Below are 27,150 nucleotides of genomic sequence, written 5' to 3' on the forward strand. Positions count from 1 at the left end.
AGACAGGAAGGCAAAAGAAGAGACACGAGAGTCAGCGTAAGGAAGAATTGGATAGGTCCACGGTCCCCAGCTGCTTCTCTCTGAATAGAGAGGCAATAAAACTGAAGGTGACTGGGTCAGTTCTGAGCCTCATCTTTAAAGGAACTGTTAGCTGGTACTTTTCCATGAGAGGAAGCCAGCCAGTATATTACAAGTTTGATTATGAAGCGGCCACTCATGTTAGCCATGCAGAGTCTCCCTGGGTACAAAACTCAGTTAAATTAAGAGGAAAAGCCGAGGCCCCAGGTTCATATCTCCAGTTGAACTATTCTATTTGAGCTGTTTGGTACATGCAAATGAACCCCTGTGTTGTCTGAATTTCTGACCCATAGTTATGAGCTATTAAAACAGTTACTGTCTAAGTCAGTGGTTCTCAACCTTCCTAATGCTGTGACCTTTAACATATTGTTGTGACCTTCCCCCAACCATAAATTATTTTGTTGCTACTTCATAACTGTAATTTTGCTACTGTTATGAATCATAATGTAAATATCTGATATGCAGGATATCTGATAGGCCACTCTTGTGGGAGTTGTGACCCCCAGGTTGAGAACCACCGGTCTAAGCCACTACAATTTGGAACAGTTTGTATGTAGCACTTAGATACATAAAACAGATGGGGGTGGGGCACCTACCATCCACCCAATGGCTACTTCTGGCTTCCACTGGGTGTGTTCCCTGGTTACCAGGCTGTCTTAGAGAAGGAAGAGCAGAGGACCAGATGGGAGAGCAGAGACTCAAACATCAGAAGGAGTGAAGTACCAGGTCATTTCATCTGGGCTGTCTTTTCCCATACTGCACAATGGAAAAAGAGCACAGATCCGAGAAGGAACATACACCAGACAGGGATTTAAGATTCCTTGCTTGCTCACGAAGAAACAAAGGGTCAGATTCAGAGGACACAGAAATAATTGTCTGAAAAGGACAGCAGGAGAGGTAGAAGGCCCAAGTGGTAACCTCAGAGGTGGGAGTTCTTAGTAGTGGTCTCTCTCTCTCTCTCTCTCCCTCCCTCCTTCCTTCCTCCTTCCTTCCTCTATCTCTAGGTCCTCATATTTAATCCTCTTTACTGAACCCCTATGATCTTTCATCCTTCACTCTACAGATGACAATCACAGGAGTGAAGAGACTTCCTATATAGACCGTGGAGTTCAAGAGTGAAGAATTGTAGCAGAAGGATCCAGATGAGTCAAGAGAATGTGGCAGAAGATGTGTTCTGCTTGTTCCTTCTACGCTTCCTTTGGTGTCTTGTGCATTTCTCAACAGGGCCAGCAGTGGAGAGTCAAGCAAACTCAACTGTCTCAGATCATTTTGGCTGGGACTTTGTGAATGTCAGTATATAGTCAGTATATAGTCAGGATCAGCAAAGTCTTGCAATCACCCTGTACAGCCTGCAGATGAATAATAAGTGGGACCAATAAGCCTAGCTCAGAACAGACTTGCCCAGACAATGTATGAACAATAATAAATGCTGTATAATAGCTGACTGATCCATGGATAGCTATGACTCAATCTGTTTCCTGACTTGCCTGGAAAGCTTGTTCCCTGCCCCTCGAGTGCCAATTTACCTTTCCTTCACCATCTCCAGGAGACTCTGAAAGTTCTTACCTACAGTCCTCGGGGTAAGAGTCACCCAGAAGAGCAAATCTAGATGCTTGCCATTCACGGGGCTGCAATTGGAGATGTTAACCCAGAAGCTGTAACGGTGGAAACTTGGCTTAGGCAGAACTTCCTCCTCCAGGCTGAAGATTTCCTCTGCCCGGGTCTGCTGCTCCTGGATGATCATGAATGCACGCCCCGACTGGCAGGCCAAGCTAGAGCGCTCTTTGAAGAAGGTCAGACAAGCTACTTGGTTGCTAGGCACACTGATATTCCAAGACACTGAGGAGAGAGCAGGCAGGCCGCGGTCCCAGTTGGGTGATCTCAGGTAGACCTTGTTTTTTGTGTCTGGGGTCACCGTGAAGATGCCTTCCTCTGCGGGGAAAGGAAGAGATCCAAACAAATATTGTCTCACTCAACAGAATAGAGAGAAAAGGGAGTGTAAGGGATACAGGACAGCCTACACCAGCTCCATCCAACAGAACTTTCTGCCATGATGGGCATGTTCTGTGTTCTGACTGCTCAGTAGGTAGCCATTCTTCATGTGGACCTGGTGAGCACTAACTATGTGCCTGCTGTGCCAAGTAGTACAGTCAGCATCTAAGTTATCCCCTAAAGGCTGTGTAGTACAGGCCCAGGACCAGTCCATAGTACTACCGGGAGATGATAGGACCTATAAGGGAAGAGGTCATGTAAAAGGAAGTTAGGTCACCAGGGACATACCCTTAAAGAGGCTATTGGGACCCTGTCCTTTACTCTTTTTTTTGCTTTCTGATAACCATGAGGTGAGCAGCCTCTCCCATTACATATTCTACTATGATGTATTGCTCCAACACAGACCCCAGCAGTGACTGGATCAACCAAGGACGGCATTCAGTCTGAAACTGTGAGCCAAAGTAACCTTTTCCTGCATATAAGTTCCTTACCTCAGCAATGGAAAGCCAATACAACAGAAGCTCATAATTTTCATTCATTCAACATTGATTTTGGTTTACATGTGATTACTGTATTGGTTAGTGAAGGATACCTCTTTATTAGACTAGGTACCCAGGTTCATTTCAAACAAACAAACAAACAAACAAACATACATCAGAACAGTTTCCCAAATGAGGGTTCTCAGAAATATTCCCAATGTGGCAATCCCCCTTCCCTACTCTACTGTGGGAGTGGGATATGTCTATGTCTGCCCCAAAGAACAAATAAAAACTGCAGGTTTGGGCAGAAATCTAGAATTGAAATGTTGAAAGGGCTTCCAACGTGCCCGCAGGTCCGATGTCGCTCTAGATGAGATAAGAAGTAACATTTGGTCCTGGGGAGAATAACCCTGATTTTCAAAGGCTTCCCAAAGGGGATTCCCTGGTAATTTTGGAGATGGTAATAAGGTCAACCTGAATTGACCTTAATCTATCGCCAAAGATCCATTTCTTTCCCACTGTGCCACAAAAAAGTCAGCCTCAAATAAAGGTCTCAGCCAATTTCAAAATGACCTCTAATGTAACACAACCATCCCTGACCCCTAATGTAACACCACCATCTCTGACCTCTAATGTGACACCACCATCCCTGACCTCTCATGTGATACCACCATCCCTGACCTCTCATGTAAAACTATTATCCTTAACCTCAAATGTAACACAACCATCCTTGAGCAACGTGTAATGGTGATTTGACTTTTGCAATCAGCTGCATTCAGGTGACCCCAGAGAGCCATTCAGATTTCATTTCTGCCTCAGAGCACTTCGGACCTTGACCTTGTCTCTGCCTTATAGAACAGGACCTTTGTGCCTGCTGTTTCTTCCCCAGTAACCACCCCTCCCCTGCTGTGCTCTCCACGGTCACAGTAGAATATGAACTGTCATAGTAGAATCATATAGACAACCCAGGACTGGGGAATGGTTTGTCATTTCCAAGCCACCCAATTAAGAGATGGTGGTGTACGGTGCAAGCTGAGATGGCCATGATGTCACTCACAGCTCTAACATGACACAGAAAGGTGGGGACATGTTGGGGTAGAGACTTGTGTCTTAGCATCCCAGACAAAGGAAGACACAAACAAGAAGAGGTTTTTCTGTCCTGAGTACTCAAAGGAGCTTGGCTGCAAAGGATAGAGAGTAGACAGGAGGGCTTCTTTCCCCTGTCAGCGTCCCCTGAAAGACTAGAACTGACTCTTTACCTTGCTGTCTACCAGCCATACCTCTCACTGTCAGAAACATTTTTCAAATTTATAAGATCTGGAAATTTCCATGGGAGGTCGATGGAAAAGTCAGGATTAGGACCCAATGTCCTGCACTTCTAATGAAGAACAAACTCAGGCAACAATCCCTTCTCTCTAAATTATGATTCTTTTCATTTTGATGGACTGTACCTGTAAACTGTGAGCCAAAATAAACCCTTCCTTAAGCTGCTCCTTCTTATGTATTTGATCACACGACAGGAAAGTAACTAATACAGGCTTATACAAGAGGCAACGAATGCCTAACAAGAATGGCTTAGGGTGGATGGTGGTGGATGAGCAAGGGAACACTGACCTTTGAAATACGGTATGGGGGACACTGTCAGGCCTTGCTTGGAGATGTCTTGTTGAAAGCTGGGAGCGTATGTTCGCAGTGTCACTGAGCTATTTTGTTTCACCTGGATCTTCTCGATGGAGCCTCCTGGGCAGAAGGAGCCAAAGTACAGGTCCTGGCCAGGGGTGACGCTGGCCACGTGGTAGCTGAAGCTGGCGTTACAAGGCCTCTCACGTGTATGCTGCTGCAGCTTCTGGCTTGGCACCAGCATAAGGCCGAGCCTGTCCTTGGGTACCAGTAGCTTCCAGGAGAAGTCATGCAGCTGCACAGGCAGCTGGAGGATGTCCTTAGGCACCTGCAGGTTGAAAGGCCTGTAGCAGTAGTGGTACTCCAGACAGCCTGGAAGAGAAAGTTGATGGTATCCATGTGCAAGGGGGTGGAGAGTGGAGTGCACCCTCCTTGGGATGCAGGTTGGTCTAAAGACAAAATCGGGGTCTGCTTGCTTTCCTTTCTGTTCATGACTGTTCACGAGCCCTCCTGTCTACTCTCTATCCTTTGCAGCCAATCTCCTTTGAGTACTCAGGACAGAAAAACCTCTTCTTGTTTGTTTCTTCCTTTGTCTGGGATGCTAAGACACCAGTCTCTACCCAACATGTCCCCACATTTCTGTGTCATGTTAGAGCTATGAGTGACATCACGGCCATCTCAGCTTGCACCGTACACCACCACCTTTTTTTTTTTTTTTTTTTTAAAGATTTATTATTTCATGTATGTGAGTACACTGTTGCTATCTTCAGACACTTCAAAAGAGGGCATTGGGTCCCATTACAGATGGTTGTGAGCCACCATGTAGTTGCTGGGAATTGAACTCAGGCCCTCTGGAAAAGCAGTCAGTGCTCTTAACCGCTGAGCCATCTCTCCAGTCCCACCACCACCTCTTAATTGGGTGGCTTCATGCTACTCTAGCTCCAGAACCCTCAGCTTCCTGTCAGAGATCATGATGTCTCAGCAGGAGGTGACTGAGTTTTCTTTTCTTCTTTCTTTGTGACAGGGTCTCTTTAGGTCACTCTGGCTGTCCTGAGTCTCTCTATGTAGACCAGGCTGGCCTCGAACTCACATCGACCGACCTTCGCCTCCCTAGAGCTGAGATTAAAAGCATGCACTAGTACACCCAGCTCAGGTTTTTTGTTTGTTTTGTTTTTAAAAGACAGGATCTCATATAGCTAGGCTGGTCTGAAACTCTGTGTAGCCAGAGATGACTTCGAACTGATCCCCCTGTGTTCACTTCTCAGGTACTAAGATTTCAGGGGTGCAGGCATGGTTTGTGCATGGCCGGGGAGAGCCCAAGGTGTTGTGAGTGCTAGGAAAACACTATACCAGCTGACCCTCGTGTCTGGTCTTGAGTATGAGTTTGGCTGCACTTGTTAAGAATCTCACAAGCTACAGAAAGAGCCAGGTCCATTCTGTTTGTCAGGTTCTCATTCTTTCCCAGGTTAGGTTTGAAGTTGTGTAGCTAAAGCCAGGACTTAATGCACGGTACGAAAGCATTCTACCAAGTAAATTACATCTCCGTCTCCCAGCAGTCTAAGTTCTCAACAGACAAGGAATCAGGATGTAGGCAAGTGGAGACAGGGACGGCGCAGCTGAGCAAAGGAGGAGAGGACTTCCCCGGGGGAGGCTGGCAGGTTGGGCAGAGACAAGCAGGGATACAGAGCCTGCTGTGACCTTCTGAGGGATGAATGTTCATCACACACCTGTCCTAACGAGGCGTGCCAACACTTGCAGATTCTCTCTCTTGATCTTGTTCACCTTCCCTCAGTGGTCACTCAGACTACACCCTTTACAACCCACCTACTAAGTTCCACTAAGGGTAAGATGGCTCAGTGGGTGAAGACACATGCCACCAAACTGGACAACCTAAGTTTGATCCCTGAAACCTACATGGCAGAAGGAGAAAACTGATTTGCACAAGTTATCCTCTGACCCTTTGCACGTGTGAGTGTGTGTGTGTGTGTGTGTGTGTGTGTGGCTGAGGCAAGGGATGGGGAGAACCTATGCAGTCTGGGCTTCTGGGTAATGATATATACAGTCAGGGTTTTGGGTAAGGGCATACTTAGGGTTTTCTCCACATTCACCCACAGGCGTGTCAAGTCATCGCACAGGAAGGAAATCTTGTGTTTGGAGCCAGCTGTCAGGGTGACATTGGTACTACAAGTCCGAGACTCTAGACACACGAAGCATCCAGGAACAAACCTGCGGCCATGTTTGACTGGCCGTGGCTCTATGGTGAGCGACATAGATCGCTCTTGACTCAGGTCCACCATGTAGGTTTTATCTGAAACCACAAAGAGACAAGGTGTGAGTCATAGACAGGCAGCTACCCTGTGAAGTGACCAAAGTGACAAGTCACCTGTTGTGGAATGAGCATATTCAGACATAAGTGTGCACACACCTTGCCCCCCCCCCACACACATACATACATGTCACAGATACACATACCACACACACTTTCTCAGAACTTCCTATGCCACTGTCTTCCTCTGAGAAGCTCTGGGTTCTGAGCTTGCTCTACAGTTGTCGAACTGTAAGACTCAAGACAGTGTCAAGGCTAGTTCCATGTGCCTCTGAATTGTCTGATTTCATTAGAATTAGCTAAGATTACGTACTGTTTGGTATGTTTAGCACAGGGTTTAAAGTGAGTGTGTCCAAGGTGGTGGTGGGGTGGTTGTGATGGTGGGGGTGGTGGTGTTCAGCCAAGAATTATGATAGTCACTTCCTCACTGTTATTCACTGTTTTGAATGATGTTGACTGACATTCTGGTCCCCACTGCAGGGTCAAGGCAAGAGAGGTCTTGCAAGGCAACTTTTTAATGTCCTCATTGAAAACAGACTAGCTGAGGCTAGAGAGATGGCTGAGTAGTAAGGGCACTTGTTCTAAAAGAGGATCTGAGCAAAGTTCTTAGCACACACATCAGGTGGCTCAGAACTGCTATAATAGCACCTGCACATACACAGTTTACACACACACACACACACACACACACACACACACACACACACCTTAAGAACAAAACCAAAAACCAAACCAGCTATGACCCTGAATGCAGGACTGTTTGCTTCTTACTGTGCTAAAGTCAAAGCGTCTGCTCAGTGTCTACCCGTGAGGCTGTCTCCACGTGTAACACTCACTTCCTGAAACTCCTGCAGTGTCCAGAGTCCACATGTCCTGGCTGCTCTATATATGCAGAAGAGGAAGCCACCTCACCTAAGCAACACAAGGTACAGGGGGGAGGGCACAGATCACTCACTGCTTTCATTCTGTGGACGTTGGACCAGGACCTGAAACTGGAGCCGAAGGATTCCTGGGCTCTGGGCATCCTGGTCACAACCTTGCAGGGAGAGATTGAAGTTCCCGGCCATGTTTCCTGGCTGCGTGTCCTCCAGCCTGAACACCTCCGGGTTGGTGGTGGATCCTGGGATGTAGTATTCGACGCGCTCCTCCTTCTTCTCGCAGTTGGAGACGTTGAAGTTAAGGAAGGAAACGCTGGCCCTCAGGTGTGCAGGAACAACAAACTGCCAGGTCATAAGCTCATCTTCAGGAAAGCCTCCTGGGTAATTGGCGGACATCAGGGTTGCTGAGCCTTCACCCTCAAATACTGACTCAATGATGCACAGGCCTGTTGAGACAGATCCAAAACAGAAAGAAAGGAGAAGCTGATGCCTGTCCTGGCTGTCTGTGACTGAGGGAGGGGTACTGGGGACATGCAGGGCTCAAGAGTAAGGCTGCACATAATATTTATACTGAGGGTAGTGATTAGGAACGAAGACCCATTAGCAGTGTATGAGCGAATGGTTAGTAACTGAATGGGCTGGAAGCAAGCCAGTTTCTTCAGTGTACTCTCATCTCCTTGGGGTTAACATAGTCCCCAGGACTCAGTTAAAGCTGCCAACAGATCTGAATGTGGAACTGAGCAGGGTCTGACGCACGTACATGCACAGGCACACACATATCACTGAGAGAGCATTAGGCTATAGCAGAATCAGGAAAAGTGATTAGCTTTTGAGTAAGGTGGCTTACTTGGCTTCTACAATGTTTCTACAAGAAACTTTACAAGTTTCTACAATGTTACTTTTTGTAATGCCGAGCTGTTGATCACTGCCCCCTTCAAGATTGATTCTCCCGTGAGGAAAAACCAACACAGCAGTTGACTCACTGACATACGCAGAGAAGACAGATGGCAGGTGACAAAGTCAGCAGTGCTCTGTGAAAGTGGGGCTCTACAACCAAACCCATATCTTTTCCACCCCTCTCCCGAGAGGTTTCTCTGTGTAAGAGCCCTGGGTTGTCTTGGAACTCTCTTTTCAGGCTAGCCTTGAACTCACAGAGATTCGACTGTCTCTGCCTCCTGAGTGCTGGGATCAAAGCTGCCACACCCTGCTCCCCCCCCATATCATTTTGTGAAACAAACATTATGTGCAAAGGGACAAAGAAGCTGGACCTGGCAGTACACATGTGTAATACCAGCACTGGGCAGACGGAGGCAGGAAGATCAGGAGTGGAAGGTCAGTCTTGGTTACATAGTAAACTTGTAGCCAGTCTGGGCAACATGAGACACAGTCTTAAAATATAAATAACTATTGGGCAGTAGCGGCACACACTTTAATCCTAGCACTCTGGAGGCAGATGAAGGTGAATTTCAAGGCCAGCCTGGTCTACAGAGTGTGTTTCAGGACAGCCAAGGATACACAGAGAAACCCTGTCTCAAACAAATAAGCAAGCAAGCAAGCAACAAACAAATAAATTGCTGACACTGCATGTTGAATACCCTGGAACATTCTGCAAACAGCCATCTGACCACATAGTGGGGTTAGGAGGTGCATGCTCACGTTTGATAGACGATCGATTTGCAATACTGAAGCCTGAGGTGTTTCTGGGGTGGAACCAAGGCAGGTGTAAGGCCATCTTCACACCCTCTTGCATCTTGATCCGCGACACGGTGCCGTTACTGCAGAAGGTCCCAATTCTGACTTCAGTGGCATCTATACGGCCACTGATGGAGTGGGTCACCCCATCTGCACAGCTCTCGCCTGGCCCAATCTGCCTCAGTCGAGGGGTTGCGAACTGCAGCTCCAGGCCAATGCTCTTATGAGCTCTGACATCCCAGATGAAGGTTCTGTTGAGGATGGGCAGCTCTGATGTGGACGGCTGAAGACGAACCTCCCCAAAAGGACATGGGCCTGACATGCAGTCTGTAATATAGACACAAAGACAATTTTTGGATCACGGACACTGCAAGGCTCGTGCTGCCCTTCCTCCTCAGCCCCTAAAGTAGGCTCTTTGGGATTGTGCCCAGGTGCTGTTACCACCCCTAATGCTCGTTGGTGGCCTTTAGTGCCTTGGCTGGGGAGTTGTTTTGGATCAGAGAAGCCTAAGGCTTGGCTATGCTCTCATTCTGGGCTGCAGAAGGCCTGGCTCCACTGCCTCGGGTGATACGACCTGGGGCTGACAGAATATCACTTCAGTCCTGGAACATTCTATGTTTCACCCAGGAGAGGCTGGACTTTAGCAAAAACGATCACTCCATGCTCAGTTTCCTCTGCTCCCTCTTTCACTTCCCTCTGGCTGGGCTGCTGCTTCTGGGGGGCATTCCCTTGTGGTGGTTAATCTACACTGCCAACCTGACAGAGTCTGGTATCACCATGGAAACAAATCTCTGGGCCTGTCTAGGAGAGATTTTCTAGATTAGATTAGTTAAGGGGGGAAGACCAGCCTTGAATGTGGGATGGGGTCTTGAATTGAATAAAAAGGGGAAAGTGAGCTGAGGACCAGCCTTCATCTTCCTCTGCTTCTTGACTAGAGATACAATGTAAATACTTGCCTCCTGCTCCTGGTGTCTCTCCACTATGGTGGACAGAATCCCTTGAAACTCTGATCCAAGTAAACCCTTCCTTCCTTAAGTTGCTTTTGTAGGCCATTTTGTCACAACAATGAGATAAGTAACACACACACACACACACACACACATCCACCTTTGCACTGAAGATACCGAACACTGTTTCCCAGACTCAGTGCTTGGTATCTGGTTAATTGTTGCCAGCTGGCCTTCTAAAGGAGCTACAGGGAGCCTGCACCTTGGGGTAACTTCCTTCCTGTATCTGGAAATTAATTTCATGGTTTTGAGGGCATGATGCCAGGCTCCACCTTTTAAGCTTCGTTTTGCTTCTACATTTCATTAACATACTGGGCATAATCACTTGATTCCCGAAGCAGTGAGCCTCCCGCTCTGAGGCTCTCTTGACTCCATCAGCACTGCAGAGGAACCATCTTAAAGCTAATAACTAATTACCTCCTTTGATACATTGTGCTTCCTCAGCCATTGAAAACGACAGGACTGTTACTATCAAGGAGGATTCAGAGAAGACTGAAATAAAAGAAAGCGGGCAAAGCCATTTCAGGGTCTTTGTGTTGTATATAGAGGATGCGAAGGTACAGGGGCCTTTGGCCATGTAATAAGAACCCATAGCTCCTTACGTGTGCTCCACTTGGGTGTTGGCAAGTACTATTGTTGGGGTTCAGGAAAATGTTTGTTTTGTGAGTGAGGACCCGAATTCAAATCACCAGTACCCCATAAAAAGGTGGGCAGGGCATCTGGGCAGTGGTGGCACCCACCTTTAATCCCAGCACTTGGGAGGCAGAGGCAGGTAGATCTCTGAGTTCTTTCTACAGAGTGAGTTCCAGGACAGCCAGGGCTACACAGAGAAACCCTGTCTCAAAAAAAAAAAAAAAAAAAAAAAAGGTAAAATAAATAAATAAACAAAACCAAGTTCCGGCAGTGCATTCCTGTAAGTGTAGCATTGAGGGGCAGAGAGACAAATGCACTCAAGGTTCTAAAAGCCAGTGAAAGATCTTGTCTCAAGGCAATAGGAGCAGTAAAGGAAGACAGACAGTCAGTGTTTGGTTCTGGCCTCCGCATGTGCCCGCATGGATCTGTGTATGTACACATTCATGTGCATCTATATACCTCTTACACACACTCAAAACCTGGGTGGGGCGATGCAGACCTGTAGTCACAGAGCTGACTTGATGGCCAGCCAACCTAGCTAATTAGTGAGTTCCAGGTTCAGAGAGCTATCCCGTCTCAAAAACTACAGTGGAGAACGGTCGAGGAAGATAGACACTGGACATCGAACTCTGGCTTTCACATTCATGTGCATGGATGTACCTGCACGCTCATACACACACACACACACACACAGAACTCCAAATAGAATTAGGAGAAATCAAGAGCAGCCTAAGACCTCTGAGATCATCCGCACCAAACCCCTCATTATTGCAAAGCAACCCTAGAAGCACTCGGTCACTTGCAGTCGCAGCTGACTCAGCACTGAAGCCAGACTGGGCTGTCTGTGGTCAGCTTGTGTTCATGTCAGGGCCCTGCACAGCCAATCCAATAAAATAGGGTCAGATACAGTGGTGATTAATGTGGCCAAAATTAGACTTATGTGTCAATGAAGACCGTAGATATTTTAGGACCTCATATGAACGTCATTGTGTGAATGGGGCAGCTCTTAACTTTCCACTCGTGCGTGTGTGTGCGTGTGCCTCTGTGTGTGTGCCCGTGAGCACTGGGCATTTAGTTTTCCACTTGTGTGTATGTGGTGTGTGTGTGTGCATGCTGGGCATTTAGCTTTCCACTGTGTGTGTGTTTGTGTGGTGTGTGTGTGTGTTTGTGTGGTGTGTGTGTGTGTTGCTGAGCATTTGGGAGCCAGAGGATAACTTATAGGAATTGATTCTATCTTTCACCATGTGGGTTCCAGGAATCAAACTCACCGGGCTTGGCAGTAAGTGCCTTTACCCACTGAGACAGCTTGCTGGCCACCCACTTATTTTCCCCAGTCTATCGTGGGATCTTAAGCCCTTACCAAGAGAGAGCTCCTGAGATCTGGTGCCCTAGACTTATCCATAGCTTGGACTACTCAACAGTTTCTGGTTTGATTCTATACCAAGAACTCAGTCAAGAACCTAGTCTCTAGCCTCAGCTTTGTCCCTACACTCAACACTGGGGGTGTGTGTGTGGGGAATTGCAGGGGAGTGCAACTGTCCTTTGTCACTAAAAGCTTTAGTTTTTAGGATGGACACAGAGATGGAAGTGGCTCATTGACAGGCGTGGCTATAAATCTCCTGCATTCTGCTCAGTGCAAAAAACTTAAGTATGTCACTTCCTATCCAGAGAGGGATGTGTCACTCAGAAGTGATTCATAGCTCATTTTCTCTACTTTCATACATTTTCATGGAACCACTGCAGAGTTAGAACTAATGTCAAACTCCATTCAAAGCTTCCAGATGTCTGTTGGGAAAGGCAACAAGGGGCAGGCACACCACTGGATCCAATCCCAGGTCTATATCTATTATTTTTAGAACTGATACTTTCTTACCACCTTGACATGGTAGAAATGTGCATTTTTCACTACCCATCAAGGGATTCAGGCATCCTAGTGAAGAAAGACCAAGACGGCTCCTTGGTGACCTCTTTCAAAATTAAAGTCATTTTATGAACTTATTTGGTTACAAAGTAACACATGCTTTTAAAATGACAATAACAAAAGGGGCGGAGATGAACAGGAGGAGGGCCCAGGGCACCACACTTACCTCCTTGACCTTCTTCTAATTCTCTCACGTCCATTCTACTGTGGTCTGAACAACTGTGTCCTTTCTAAGATCCACAGGTGAAAACCTAATTCCCAGCATGGCAACATTAAGAGATGATGCATCTCAAGGTAATTAAGTCATTAGGTGGATGGCATTGGTGCCTTTACAGAGAGGTTCAAGTTGAAGGGATATCACCTCTTGTGCCTTTACCCTGAGCTCCTAGCCTCTAGGACTGTGAGAAGAATATACATCTGGTCTTTGTAAATTACCCAGCTTCAGGGACTGTGTTATAGCAGCAAAAAAAAAAAAAAAAAAAAAAAAGTTCTATGGTGAGACCCTTGTTTTTTAGATCCCTTGAGCACATGAACCAGAGCCTCATAGACCTACAGATCTGTAGCTCATGGGTGTCTCCTGGGCTCTGTGAAGAGACCGTGTGGCCAAATAGTTAAGAACAAAAGACTAAAGTTGGCTGTCCTTTAATCCCAGCACTTGGGAAGCAAAGGCAGGTGGATCTCTTTGATTCCAGGCCAGCCTAGTCTACATAGTGAGCTCCAGGATAGCTAAGAATATGTAGAAAGAGCCTGTCTCAAAAGTCAAGAGAGAGAGAGAGAGAGAGAGAGAGAGAGAGAGAGAGAGAGAGAGAGAGAGCCCCTGTCTGGTCTGCCTGGGCTCCATGAGTCCATGAGAAGCACATGGGCCTATGACTGGCCATATAAGAGCCAGCTTAGGGAGCTGAGACTTTAGAATGGACCTCTCTCCAGCACCAGAGCCTGGTACAGCCTGTGAAAGAGCAATAGGGACTGGGACTCACACAGCAGCCCATGAGGGCTAACTCACCAATATTCTTCTCAATCTTCAAGACAAAGTACTTCTCCGGATTGCTGCAGCTGAAGGTAAAAGACTTTCTTTCTCCAGGTCTGATAATCAACTCGGTCATATGCTGTCTAGACATGATGATGGAGCAGGATTTCACGGGAAGGGCTGGGCTCACCAGCTTCATGTGCACTGTAACGCCACTTCCGTGGGGCAGAGCAATCTCAGATGCTTCTGAAAGAAAGATAAAAATGTTATGAGCAAGAGATAAGAGCAGGAAACATCCTGTGGTCCCTTGGCTTGGAAAAGGGGACAGTATGAAGGTAAGGATACTGCCTCTTGTTTGGGCTGTTAACTTTAATAAGAAAAATAAAAGCTACTCTTACCACACTGCTGATCTCCTGGGCAGTGTGTCTTCAGACATGCAGCATCACTGACAAAAAGAGGTATTATCCTTTCTCTTTTCTTTGTGACAGGGGGTGGGGGTTGGGATCAGACATAACACCCATGACACCACACAGATGCCATGTGCCTACAGAGACACTTATTTGCAAAGAGCTTCTGCTGCTGCTACCTCCTGCCATAGATGCTTTACAAACATACATTTGTACCACAGGGTACAGGAGGACATTTGCTAAAATTAGAGGTAAAGCATGCTGGCCCAGCTAGCAGTACAGGCTTATCATCTCAACTCCTTAGGAGGCTGAGGCAGGAGGATCAGCGTAACCAGCTACTTTATGCTGTTGCTGTCCAGCCTGCCACCATGGGCTACATCTCTCTTCTTCAAGTGTAGTCTCAGAAAAACTTTTCCTTCCTCCAGACACTTCATGTCAGGTATTTGGTCACAGATGAGAAAAGTGGCCAAGAAGAGTCCCATTCATACACAGCTGCTTTCTCTGGCCAACCTTCTACAGTGATCCTGCCCCACACAGCTGCCCTGTGTTCTCCTCTGTTCCTCTGGATCTAGTCTCTAGCCGAAGGGCACCCTGCCATCTGCCCAAGTTGCCTCCTCTTGCAACCAGCAGGCAAGGCCCCACAGGAGGACAGAAAACTGACCATTTTGCTCAGTCTCAAGACCCAGATGATGCCAGGTGCCCACAGGACATGGAAAACTTCAAGCCCACAAACAATTCTATATGAAGGTATAGTCCCCATGGCTGCATCTTTTCCTAAATTTAATTGCTCTCAAATATATGACCACTCCCCCTAACTTCACACACACACACACACACACACACACACACACACACACACACACACACAGAGAGAGAGAGAGAGAGAGAGAGAGAGAGAGAGAGAGAGAGAGAGAGAGAGAAATGGGTTTCCTCAAATGCTTTGTCCTGAAATAGTATGACCTTTGAACCTTCCAAGACAGACTCAAAGTCCGAGGAACTTCTTAAGACATCAGATGGAGACATCAGATGGAGTGGAGATCCATGTTAAGAATTATGGTGGTCAGTTTTGTATCTGAGCCCTGTATACAACCCTTGTGTGGTTCTATGCTGTAAAAATGTCTTTCATAGTGACTGTAAAAGCCTGCAGTACATCCTCTCTCTAGGCTTGCCCTACCCTTCACAATAGCCTCCAACCCTGGATAGCTAAGCCAAGCTAATTCAGCATCAAGGGCAAGCAGATTGTGAAAATACCAATTTTCTTCATTAATACTTCTGTTTTTTCACTTTTTAGCCAAACCATAATTGAAAACACTATCACTGCTAATTAGTATCATTTCAGTTGTTAGACGCCAGGACCTACAGTTGTGGAGCTGGAGTCGAGAAGGAGGGTTCCAGGAGGCTCTGAAGGATGCAGATGCAGCTGCTGCAGGTCTTCACTCTGGTAATGATGGCCTGTATTGTACGTATACCAATACCTATCGCTCTGTACTCCAGATGTGACAGCGTTTTATGTTACACCTTAATGCATTTTTAAAAAGCATTGATGAAAAGTCATAAATATATCTAAAATACACTTTAATGTTTTGTGGGGGCTATCTTCTCTCAAGATGTATGTAAACATTTCAGATCTCTTTAGATTCAGAGAAAACCAAAACTGAGCTCACCAAAATCTCGCTCTCAGGTAGCTCATATTTGCAAGCAAGCCAGGCTCAAAGTAATATTGGCAAATTATCTTTTAGAAATTTAGGCATTTTAGAATTTTTGAAATCAGATATTTATCCAACAGACTTTTTTGGGGGGTTGTAACATATTCCAGGGACTTCACTTGGTGCAAATAATTTACTGACAAACCAGTCATAACGGCACATGTCTATAATCCAAGTACTTGGGGGGGCAGAGGAAAGATCTCTGTGAGTTCAAGGCCAGCCTGGTCTGCATAGTAAGTTCAGACCAACCAAGGCTATACAGTGAGACCTGTCTTAAATAATTTTTTAATGAATTAATTAACAGGAATATTCAGAGTCCCTGTCCCAAGGGAGCTAATAGTCTAATTTGTCAATTTAAAAAAAGTAACAACACCCCCAGTCTTGAGGAGCCTGACATTTAGATTTGTTCATCTGTACTGGAAGATGGGTGTCTTGCCTGTTTGTATGTCTGCACACCATTTGTGTGCCAGCACCATGTGCATTCCAGGAGAAGCCACAAGATGGCATCACATCCACTCTGGACCTCGAGTTAGAGAAAGGTGAGAGTTGCCATGGGGGTGTTGGGAATTGAATGTGAGTCTTCAAGAATAACCAGTGAATGCTCCTAACTACTGAACCTCTCCCCTGCCCCTGGAAGTTTGTTTGTTTGTTTTTGTTTTTTAGCACTTTGGGATTCATTTATAGTTATTTATTTATTTCTCCATATGAAGAGCCAATCACTCCCACCTAACTAGTGAGCATAGCAGTCCTTCCTTCACAAAGCACAGCTGCCACTGTTGTGGACATACCCAAATTTTCACATGAATCCATTATAACCCGATTCCAACAGACCACCACCCAACTAAGCTCCACTCTGGTGCGTTCTACTGCTCAGCCTCTGTGTCTTTGTTACAATGTGAATATGAAGCGTTCCCAAAGACCCCTGTGGCTTGGCCCCATGGATGGATTTTGGAAGGTTCTGGAAACCTTAGGGAGTAGAAACCTGGAGGAAGTGGGAGCGACTCTTCCCTGGCCCCTTCCCATCCATCACGAAACGAAGAAGCCCCTCAGCCGATCTTTCTGCTGTTGTGATGTTTCATCCAAACACACCAGCCAAGCAACCGTGAATTGCGCCCTCTGGGGTTGTGAGTCAATAACTATGTCTTCCTTTACACCGTTTCCCCTGGTGTTCTAGACGCAGCCGTGGGAAAGATAACTAGACATTATCTTTCACTGACCCAGACCATTAGATCCTAGTGGTCCCTTTCAGCTTCCAAAGGAAATACTGAGCTACAGACTCGTGCTCAGCATGACCGGTTCTCAACCACATTTACAGCAGAAGGAGGAGGTTTCATTCACAGGCTATTTTCCAGAGGCACCATCAAGGACTCACATGGCTACCATGTGGATCTACTCCCTTCATTCTGAATGACCTGGAAGGCAACAGGAATGGCAGCGAGCTAATGAGGAGGTCAGGATTCCACCTGGGGGGCTCCTATCCTGCTCCAACACTCTGGAGGCCATTACTTCACCACAGTGAAGGATCATGATCTGGAGGCCATTATTTCCACCATAGCGAGGCATCATGGGAACAGTATTGCTTGCATAACAATCAGAAGCTTATTCACTCACAGATACTTGGGATCTAGGAACATTTTGTTCACACAGTTTTTCCTTATACCCACTCAACCATTTATCATTTGGAAATTGGAAAAACCAACTCTTGGAAGTAAAATCTCAGCCTTTCCGCCTACTCCTCTGTTGGGCCTGGCATACTAGAGCCCTTGATGAAGGTGCCAAAGTTTGGAGGAGAGGAAAGAGACTTTTCTTCTGAGTTTCTTTTATTTCTGCGGGAACTTTATACTTCACTGGTGGAAAGTCCAAAAGGTTTGGGACGCCAGTCCTGAGAGACGCAGAAAACACTCCCAATACTGGTGTGGTTTTGAAGTCTTCTGGGCTGAAAGAAAGCCAAGCCAACCTTCTTGGGAACAGTGATGGATGCCCAGGTGTGGGGCCCCCGGGAAAGCTTCCGAGGCCCCAGCTCAGCTCCTGAGTCACAGCTCTCTTTAGCTCCCCGCTGCTCTACTTCTCCTTATTAGGCAATTCTCACTCATCCTACCTCAGCTGTGACTCTCAGGTGGGAATTTCCGATGTTTCTAACTCATTCTTCGCATTAACCCTTCCATTATCCACGTGTCACTGGACGCTTCACTGTCGCCCCTGTGGTTCCTTCTCCCCCACTGTCCCGTTTTGCAGTTCTCCACAACAGGGATTTAAGTGCCAAGGAGCCATTTTCCTCCCATATTCATCGAACAGTTTCTAACATCGACACACACACAATTTAGACACTTTTAGATGTGTCAGAACTAGTTCCCCTCACACTCGGTGTGCTTTCCTCTGTGGCTTGGCTCACATTAGCTTTCTCCGACCAACCAAGATGCACTAGGCGGGGTCCAGCCAGGGAAAAGGCTAAGCCTAGGTACCTTCAGGCATGATGCCCTGGAGGAATACCCGGAATGTCAAGGAAGAACGACATGGCCCGGCTGATCAGGCCTAGCTTGTGTGGGAATCAGGGTCCAAAGCCAGTTCATGGGAGGCTGATGCTGATGCTGCCCTCTTAAAAGACACCACATTATGGACCATCCTCTTTACTCGATGGGTTCACCAGCTAGGGTTTCCTGCTTCCATACCTCGGTCCAAGTTTTTTGGTTGAATATGAGATAAATGAATGATTTGCTTCTAGAGCTGGGTTTGCAAAACCACACTTCGTTAACTGATAGCTTGCTCAGAGAAAGGGGTGCTATACTAGGAGGACTCAGGGGAGTGGCACCAATAGAATCCATCACGAAAGAACACTCACATGATATCAGCAATTTCTCCCACCTACACACAGACACACACGCACATGCACACGCACACACACATGCATGCACACACTCAGCACCAATAGCTAAGTAGGCTTAGCTATTAGACCCCGTCAGAATCAGTAACCTGAGACCCCCCCAGGCAAGTTTAAAGTACTCTGAAGATACTGGGGGCTAGCCATCAGTTGTCTGGGGGTGCATGGGTTTCACTTGTTGGAACCAGATGTGTTTTGGGGTGAACAGAGTAGATTTAGAATTGGGTTGCTCTATTGCTGGCTGTGTTTGCTTGGGCAAACTGCTTAGGTATAAAAAGGGAATCATGTTGAGGCCTGAGTGAGTTAAGTATCCACACAGCACTTACTTAGAAGGGTTTGGAGAGTCAATCAACATTCACCAAGTTTACTGTAGATAGTATTATCGATGGAACTTCTCACTGCCATCGTTAGTGATGGGTGTTAGAGAGTGGGGTCCAGCACACTCCAAGAGTCACCAGCTTGCCTGATCCCAGAGCCCAGAATCCTGACTATCAGGGCAGGGCCTGGTTGAGGCCCAGGTAGCACCTTCAGGACAAACTCCTAGCATACTGTCACTCTGAGGCTCTACAGTACCCATGAGTCCTCACATTGTGTCAGCCTCATGGCTCTGTTCACTGTCCGTAAAGGCTTTCCCATACCTGCTGACTCATGTGACCCAGAGACATGACCTCACTTCCCTACTCGTGTCGAGCTTAGGAGTCAGTTGGACTGCCTACCTTCCCTACTCAGAGACCACAAATGAAATGTCCTCTCCATGCTGCCAAGCTATCCAGAGAAGGGGTACGGCTGCCATTCTTAGGAAGTAAGTAGAGTTATTGGCTGCTGTCAAGAGGCTGGGGTTATCACTAACATGACCCGTTCTAACAGGACTTGCTCTAACAGGGAGGGAGTGGCTCTCCTACCAGTCCCCAGCCTACAGATGAGGACTGAGGTTCAGACAAGTTAAGGAAGTCACCCAGGTTTCTATGACTAAGAAGAGGCAAAGCCAGGTTAACATCAGAGGTATGATACTGGCTCCCAGGGCAGGCTGAATGAGTATTCACAGATCTAATTCTGTCCTGGGAATTTCATACACAGCCAGGAACTTTCTGATGAGAATGGTTTGTTCCCACTAACATGGTAAGCCAAGGCAGAATGAAACATTTCTGGGAATAGAATTCCCCAGCCAACACCCATTCATATTCTCTCTCTCTCTCTCTCTCTCTCTCTCTCTCTCTCTCTCTCCCTCCCTCCCTCCCTCCCTCCTTTCCTTCCTCCCTTCCTCCCTTCCTCCCTTCCTCCCTCCTTCCCCTCTCCTTCCCGCCTTCCTTGTATTCAAGATAGGGTAATAAACATTTAATCAGGCCTTGGTCTGGTAGGAAATGCTCCCAGATTAGAGTCTCCCATCTATCCTGGGTATCTGGACCATGAAACCCCTTGTTAATTGGGGGGGGGGGGGTTTCAAACTAGACCTAACGAGCCATACTAGTCACCCTGCCTTGATCACTCCCACTATATTCTCAGGGGTGATTTGGAGACAGCAGGACAAGACTCCAGATTGACTCAACCCACACCAGGTGAAGAAGCGAGATCAGGGGGCATAACTGAAGTCAAGAAGATAATATGACAGGTAACATGATGAGTGGAGGTTAAGCAGCAAACACCTCAGCCTCTGACCTCTGGACATAACTGGTGATGACAGGCTTACACTACTACAGGACTACGTCAAGTCATCTCGACAGCCCATGACATGTTAGAAAGATTCACTCCGTCACACCTCTAAATGTGGGTCACGAAAGTCAGTGCAAACCGCAGCGTCAAGCAGGAAGAGTCAGAAGGTGGTTCTAACAGTTCGCTCATCCGTTGTTTGACACAGGGGACAGTGGCCTGCCCTGCCTCGTCCCCACATGCTTAGGTGTTTAGAAGCTCCTGGGTTTCTTGCTCCCCTGTTTTTTTCTTCTCTCCCTTCTGTTTTCCTAAAACATGGTCTTGTGATTAGCTCAAGCTGACCCTGAACTTGGTCTACTTACATGTGGCTGGACCTAGGGCAGCCAGAGCTGGCAGAAGATAGCCTTTTAAACATCAGAACACTTTAGGACTTCAGGTGATTAATAATAGCTATCAGATGGTTAGTCCCATGATTTTATTAATAATTTCCTGTAGGCCTCAGGCATCAGAGTATCTCGTCTGCCTTTTTAAAAGAAAAACTATTTTGATTTAAAACAAATTATGTGTATGTGTGTGCATGCGTGTGTGTGTGTGTGTGTATGTGTGTACAGGTATGTGTATATGAGTGCAGGTGCTTCAGTTCAGGAGATGGTTTTGGGCAGTTGTAAGCTGCCTGGTGTGGGTGCTGGGGATTAAATTCAGGTCATCTAAATGAGTGCTACATGCTCTTAACTGCTGGGCCATCTCTCTGACTGATTACTGTTACTCTTAGACTTGAGACCCCAGGGAGGGAGGAGGCCAGGTAGGGGAGAACACTCTCTCAGAGGTAAGGGGGAGGAGGAATGGGATGAGGAACTGTAGGAGGGAGGACTCTCAGGGGCAACAGCTCGAATGTAAATAAATGAGGTATCTTTTGTCATACTCACCACACTGGACACTTGTAACACCATACTGGGCTGCACACCTACATTTTAATTAATTAATTAATTTTTGAGACAAGGTCTCTGCTTGTGGCCCTAGCTGACCTGGAACTCAGTGGGTAGACCAAGCTGGCTTTGAACTCACAGAGATCCACCTGCCCCACCCCTTTGCCGCTACACTTGCCCACGCCAAATAAATCCTTGGAGAAAGAAATCTCAGACTTTTCTAATGATAAGGCTATACTTCAGTAAATTCATTTTAATGTAACAAAGCTACTAACTGCTAGCTTTGAATTTTTTTTTAATTTAAAAATATTTTAGCTGGGTGTGGTGGCTCACACTTGTACTCTCAGCACATGGAAGGTAGAGGAAGGAGGGGTTCAAGGCCAGCCTTGGCCATAGTAGATTTGATAGCAGCTTTGGCTACTTGGCTACATGAGACTCTTTGTGTTTGTGTGTTTGTGTGTGTGTGTGTGTGTGTTGTATTAAAGGCAAAACTCTGGTAATAGAAAACAAATCAGTGGTTGCCAGACAGGAACTGATTGTAAAGGGGTCAGAAAGAATGAAGAACTTCCTGGGGAGTTTTTCCAAAGTAACTCACACTCAGCAGCACAAGGTCAATTAAGCCATTGAGATGGGTGTCTCAGTAGAACTTTTTTTTTTTTAAAGCACCTTTTACATCTAGATAAATAAAACCTAAGGCATAAAGTTAAGTGAAAGGCTTGACCAGCCAAACATCTCTCTCTTATTCTTATATCTGCTTCTTTTCCCAGAGGCAATCAGGCAGGCGTGGTCTTCCTGAGCCGGTCTCTGGCTGTGTGTACAGCTTTACCATCTCCACTGAGTTTTTGTTGCCAGAGATTGCATACCGTAGTTGCTGTTTGGGACTTGTGTTTCCTGCCTGGGCATCTCTCCACAGTCGTTTATACAGTGTCACCTCATTCTTTCAAAGGCTACCTGGTACCGCAGCGGTTATAACAAAGCAGGATCCAGCTACTTGCCTTCTAATAATGGACCTGTAGGCTGTTTCTAATCTCCAGGCACTAGCCAAGGATAAAATGCTTACTTGGAGTTGGAAGTTTCCATTGGGATATGCTTCCCCAGCTTCCCTGCCTCATGGCTGGAAGAAGGAGCACAGGACACGGGCCTCAGTCTAGAAGATGTGAATTCAAGGCTAAAGGAGTTAGGGATGTAGCATGAAGCCAGAAGTTCAGTATTCGCACTGCGTAAAGCAGGTACGGTGGCACATATCTGTAACCTTAGTATTTGGGAGGTAGAGGCAGGAGGATCAGAAGTTCGGGGTCATTTTCAGCTACATAGAGATTTTGAGACCAATCTTAACCATACGAGACCCTACCCTGTCTAAACAACGCCTCCCACCCCCAATTACATCTTACATGTGTGCACCACAAAAACCAAAGCCTGGAGCCCAGGTCTCCATGCATGCTAAGCAAGAGGCTTTACCATTGAGCTGCATTGCTAGCATCTGAGGCTGGCCTCTGTAAGGTGACCCAAGTACTGTTTACTATATAAATCATGTTTTCTTGTTCTGACAAGATAAGAGTTTGCTCCTGAAATTTAACCCAAAGGCTGAAGTGTCTGATAAGACTGTCAGCATTCCAGGCCCGTTCTGGACTAACACCTCATCTCTCACCATGAAGGGATTAAAGGCCAGGGCTTCCAGGGCCAGCCAGCTCTGCTTTCACATGCAGCTTGCTTAGCCCGGCCTGGGTGTGTAGCATTTGGTCATAGGGAAGGCTGCAGTCCTTGGAGATTTGTGGGGGTATTCCAACTGAGTGTGCTGACTGAGCTATTCAGAACCTGCCTGGTCAGTCAGCTGGCTAACAGGAAATTCATGGGTGAGTAGACACTTGCTTAAACAATGTTTAAGAATGTGTTCTGTGTGTCATGCAAAACAACTTAGGGCCTCTAATTCAGCAAGTTCACTTCTAGGAATTTCCCCTGGGAGACCTCATACATGCCCAAAGTGAGACCTAGTGGGCTGAAGCACTGAGTCTCTAATGGTGAACTGGTTAAGATGACCTGAGCTGTCACAGTTCTGAGCAATGGAGGGACCTGCTCTAGGTCAGCAGGGGAGTGACTTACACACACCCTCCCAATGGGACCTTGGACAGCTTCCAGGTACGGCTATTTGTATGTTGTCCCTCAGGTCAGTCTTAGGTTAGGTAACTTGCCCAGCTGACCTAGTTAATAAGCAGTGGTGTCATGAGTTGAACCCAGGGTTGCTCAGTTACTGTGTAGATGAGACCTTCTGTCCTGGAGTGAAGACCCAGGAATCTTACTAGGCTCCAGAAACTCTGAAAGGTACGCCTTCTACTAGTTCCCATCCCAAGGTTACAAAGCACTAAACCTTGCTGAGAGAAACTCTTTGGTTTTCCTGCAACTTGTACAGGGAGCTCCAGAGATGCAGCTTTCATGAGCCATTTCCTGTGCTGGAGTGGGCTTCCCAGTGATGCATCTGCCTGAGTCACTCAGGTTCCTGTCAGTAACCCCAATAAACTCACTGGTCCACTCAACTAGACTGGAGTGGAATCAAATTTTTAGTATATCACTCATATGCTATCTGGGGTGAAGAGACATTTGTTGACATCTCCAACTCCAACTGCTGAACAAGTTGGTTTCCAGAAAGAGAGATGGGGCCTTTGCCACCATGTGAGAGATTGTCTAAAGATCTGGGGACTACAACAGTAAACAAGACCCAGAAGCAAATAGCATAGTGACTGAGGAAGCCTGGACATAAGTATCCTCTATGATGATAAACTATGCTTTGTCAGCTGGACCATGGAGAGCAGATGGCCTATGGCCTCAGATAGAACCCTCCCCAAGATCATCTCTATCTGTCATCTTGGAGTCTCCAACAGGGTAGACTGCCAGCATGCACAGAGGCTGTCTGACCACTCAAGAGCAGCTCCCCATTCTGGCTGTCGGGAGAATTTGCCCAGAAGTCCAGGGCTTGCCTGTTCCATATGGCCAAAGTCCTCCCAGTGTGGGGCTCCATCTCCTGGCACATGCATATCATGGCGGCTTGGAGCCAAGTGTGTATAAGCTATTCTGGAGCCTACGTGTGCAATAGGCTGATATTTGCACCTCCAGATGTGAATAGTCCAAGGGTCTGTTTAGATGAATGTAGCCCATGACTAGAGCTGTCCTACTCTGTTCACAACCCCCAACTGGAGCACATGGTGCCAAGAACCAGAGGCTCTCAGTCCCAGGACATATGATACAGAGAGCTGGGCAGTAGACAGATGTTTCCTGATGCTAGACGCAGATGAACACAGAGCCGTAGGCTGAAGGTGGGAGGGTCAGATAGTATAAGGGCCTTAGGTCTCCTTGTCCCTGCTTAGAGGACAGCCTCTGGATTTTCTTTTCTTTTCTTTAAAAAAGATTTATTTATTTATTTTATATATGTGAGTACACTGCAGCTGTCTTCAGACACACCAGATGAGGGCATCGAATCCCAGTACAGATGGTTGTGAGCCACCATGTGGTTTCTGGGAATTGAATTCAGGACCTCTAGAAGAGCAGTCAGTGCTCTTAATCACTAAGCCATCTCTCCAGCCCCTGTTTTGTGTTTCCCGTGGACAAGAAATAAACATCTATGTCTTGGGAAATGTTTGCATTGTATGCATGGGAACCTGAGTTTGATGCCCTAGAACCCACACAAAGAAAAGAAGAAAGAAAAAGAAAAAAGCCAGGCATGATGGCACATGCGTGGAATCCTAGCACTGGGAAGGCAGGGATGGGTGTAGATTCCTGGGACTTGCTGGACAGCCACCTTTGCCTACTTGGTGAGTTCCAGGTCAGTAAGAAACCCTGTCTTAACAAACAAGGTAGCTGACGCCTAAGGAATGACACCTGAGGTTGACCTCTGGCCTCCACACATGTGCACAAATGCAGACTATACATGTGGAAACTTATATATGCCCAGCCCCCATTCACAAAGAAATGTGTGAGCCAGGATGCACATTTGCTGTTCTGAGTTTCAGCAGCTCAGGGTGTGCTTCGCCCAAACCATCAGACTTAGCTCAAAGCTCACCATGCATGGTTGGTAATTGTAAGCCACTAGAGACCCAGATCTGAGCCCAGCTTTTCGATACACAGTAACATTCTGAAATGGCCCAGAAGGATGAGAAACACACAGAGTGTGGCTGGGAATGACACTTAGTACACAGAAGGAGCAAGGGAACTGAAGGAGAGAAGACTGAGTTCAGACACTCTTTAGACACCTGTTAGAGGAGTGAGAAGAGTCATCACACAGGGACACAAGCATGTGTAGCAAGAGAAGGGACACAGGCCATGGGTGTTAGTGTACCAGGAGAAGGGACACAGGCATGGGTGCTAGTGTACCAGGAGAAGGGACACAGGCCATGGTGTTAGTGTACCAGGAGAAGGGACACAGGCCATGGGTGTTAGTGTACCAGGAGAAGTAACACAGGCCATGGGTGTTAGTGTACCAGGAGAAGTAACACAGGCATGGGTGTTAGTGTACCAGGAGAAGGGACACAGGCCATGGTGTTAGTGTACCAGGAGAAGGGACACGGGCATGGGTGTTAGTGTACCAGAAGGGACACAGGCCATGGGTGTTAGGCCATCGGTGTTAGTGTACCAGAAGAAGCAAATTAGAAAGCAAATAGCCAGATGATGGGGTGAAAGAATGTGATATTATGAATGAGGAATGTCCCTCACAGGCTCATGTATTTGAGGAAGTATATCACTTGAGGATGGGTTTTGAGGATTTATAGTCTGGACACATTCCCTGCTCTCTCTCTCTCTCTCTCTCTCTCTCTCTCTCTCTCTCTCTCTCTCTCCCTCTCTGCTTCCTACGTGCAGATGATGATGTGCTCAGCCAGCTTTCTGGCTCCTGCCGCCATCCTTCCCCTACCTGCCGCCATCCTTCCCCTACCTGCCACCATCCTTCCCCTACCTGCCACTACGCCTTCCCTGCTACAGTGAGGTTGAGCCCTCTATCCCCTATTTTGCCCTGTGGTCATACATCATTTGGTGGGATACATTTTGGTAAATGTGATATTGGCCATTCCACAGTGGCAAGAATGTCACTGACTGTATCAAAACAAACCTAGAAGGCACAGAGCCATTGCTGGGCCTGGTTCTTGATAATGTCAAGGAACAACGGGAGTAACTGATAGTATCACATAGAACACTGATGTACAGGAAAAGGAACACTTGAAAGTAGCAACCATATGAATAATCTAATGTAGCAACATATTTATAACCTAAAGTAGCAGCATATGTATATAATAAACACACAAGTTCCTGCCTCACTGTTTACCACTGTATCTATCTTCTAGGCTACAGACACTATATATTTAATCATTGGTATGTAACTAAACTTTACCAAGTTAGCTCAAACATGAGTGACAGTAGTAACTTCATCTCCACTGTGATCTCAGGGGCTGACTACTGGCTATATGGCCTGTTGTTGAACCAACCCTGTTTCTAAACAGTTTTAAAATTCTTGAATATGAACAACAACAACAACAACAAAGAACCTACCACATAGGTACAGTGGTGCACATTTGCAATTCTACTACTCCGGAGGAAAAATCAGAAAGATCACTACAAGCTTGAGGCCAGCCTGGGCTATACAGGGTCCAGGCCAGGCAGGAATATATAGTGAGATCTCATCTCAAAAAGCATCACCAATAACCCAACACACACAAGTATACCCATTGGCAGGTGGCCAAAGGCCGTGCACTGGGAGAGCTGGGGGAGTTGCATATTTCTACATAGTAACTTGTTTCAGGCTAGCCCTTCAGCCTGGTGTTTCTAAAGTGCTAATAGCAACATGGATCGCCACGGATCTTAAAGCAATGGAATAAATTGCATGCTGTTTCAAGAAAACACTTGGAGATGTTCCTGCTCTTCTACCATGCTTAGAAGACTCTCTGGGATATAGAAAAGGAGTTCTGCTGGGAAAGGTAAGCCAGGAATAGCCCACAAATCAGTCATCTCATACA

The 27,150-nt window shown here is 46.7% G+C and overlaps 1 protein-coding gene across 3 annotated transcripts in view; it reads right to left on the reverse strand.

The window, feature by feature from the left end:
• Positions 1-27,150, reverse strand: part of Cdcp1 (CUB domain containing protein 1) — a 38,060-nt gene that overhangs the window by 5,538 nt on the left and 5,372 nt on the right. For 2 of the 3 annotated variants that reach the window (XM_076918051.1, XM_034484146.2), the window contains exons 2-7: positions 13,630-13,839; positions 9,030-9,392; positions 7,451-7,819; positions 6,256-6,477; positions 4,164-4,541; positions 1,645-2,010 (exon numbers count right to left, since the gene is read on the reverse strand). In XM_076918051.1, coding sequence (XP_076774166.1) covers positions 1,645-2,010; positions 4,164-4,541; positions 6,256-6,477; positions 7,451-7,819; positions 9,030-9,392; positions 13,630-13,792 — 1,861 coding nt within the window. In that variant the 5' untranslated portion in view covers positions 13,793-13,839. Of the gene's footprint in view, position 1; positions 1,428-1,644; positions 2,011-4,163; positions 4,542-6,255; positions 6,478-7,450; positions 7,820-9,029; positions 9,393-13,629; positions 13,840-27,150 lie in introns of those variants that run through there. The other variant, XM_076918052.1, reaches the window with a different exon arrangement.

The sequence above is a fragment of the Arvicanthis niloticus genome, chromosome 21 (assembly GCF_011762505.2).
Source record: "Arvicanthis niloticus isolate mArvNil1 chromosome 21, mArvNil1.pat.X, whole genome shotgun sequence".
NCBI lineage: Eukaryota > Metazoa > Chordata > Mammalia > Rodentia > Muridae > Arvicanthis > Arvicanthis niloticus.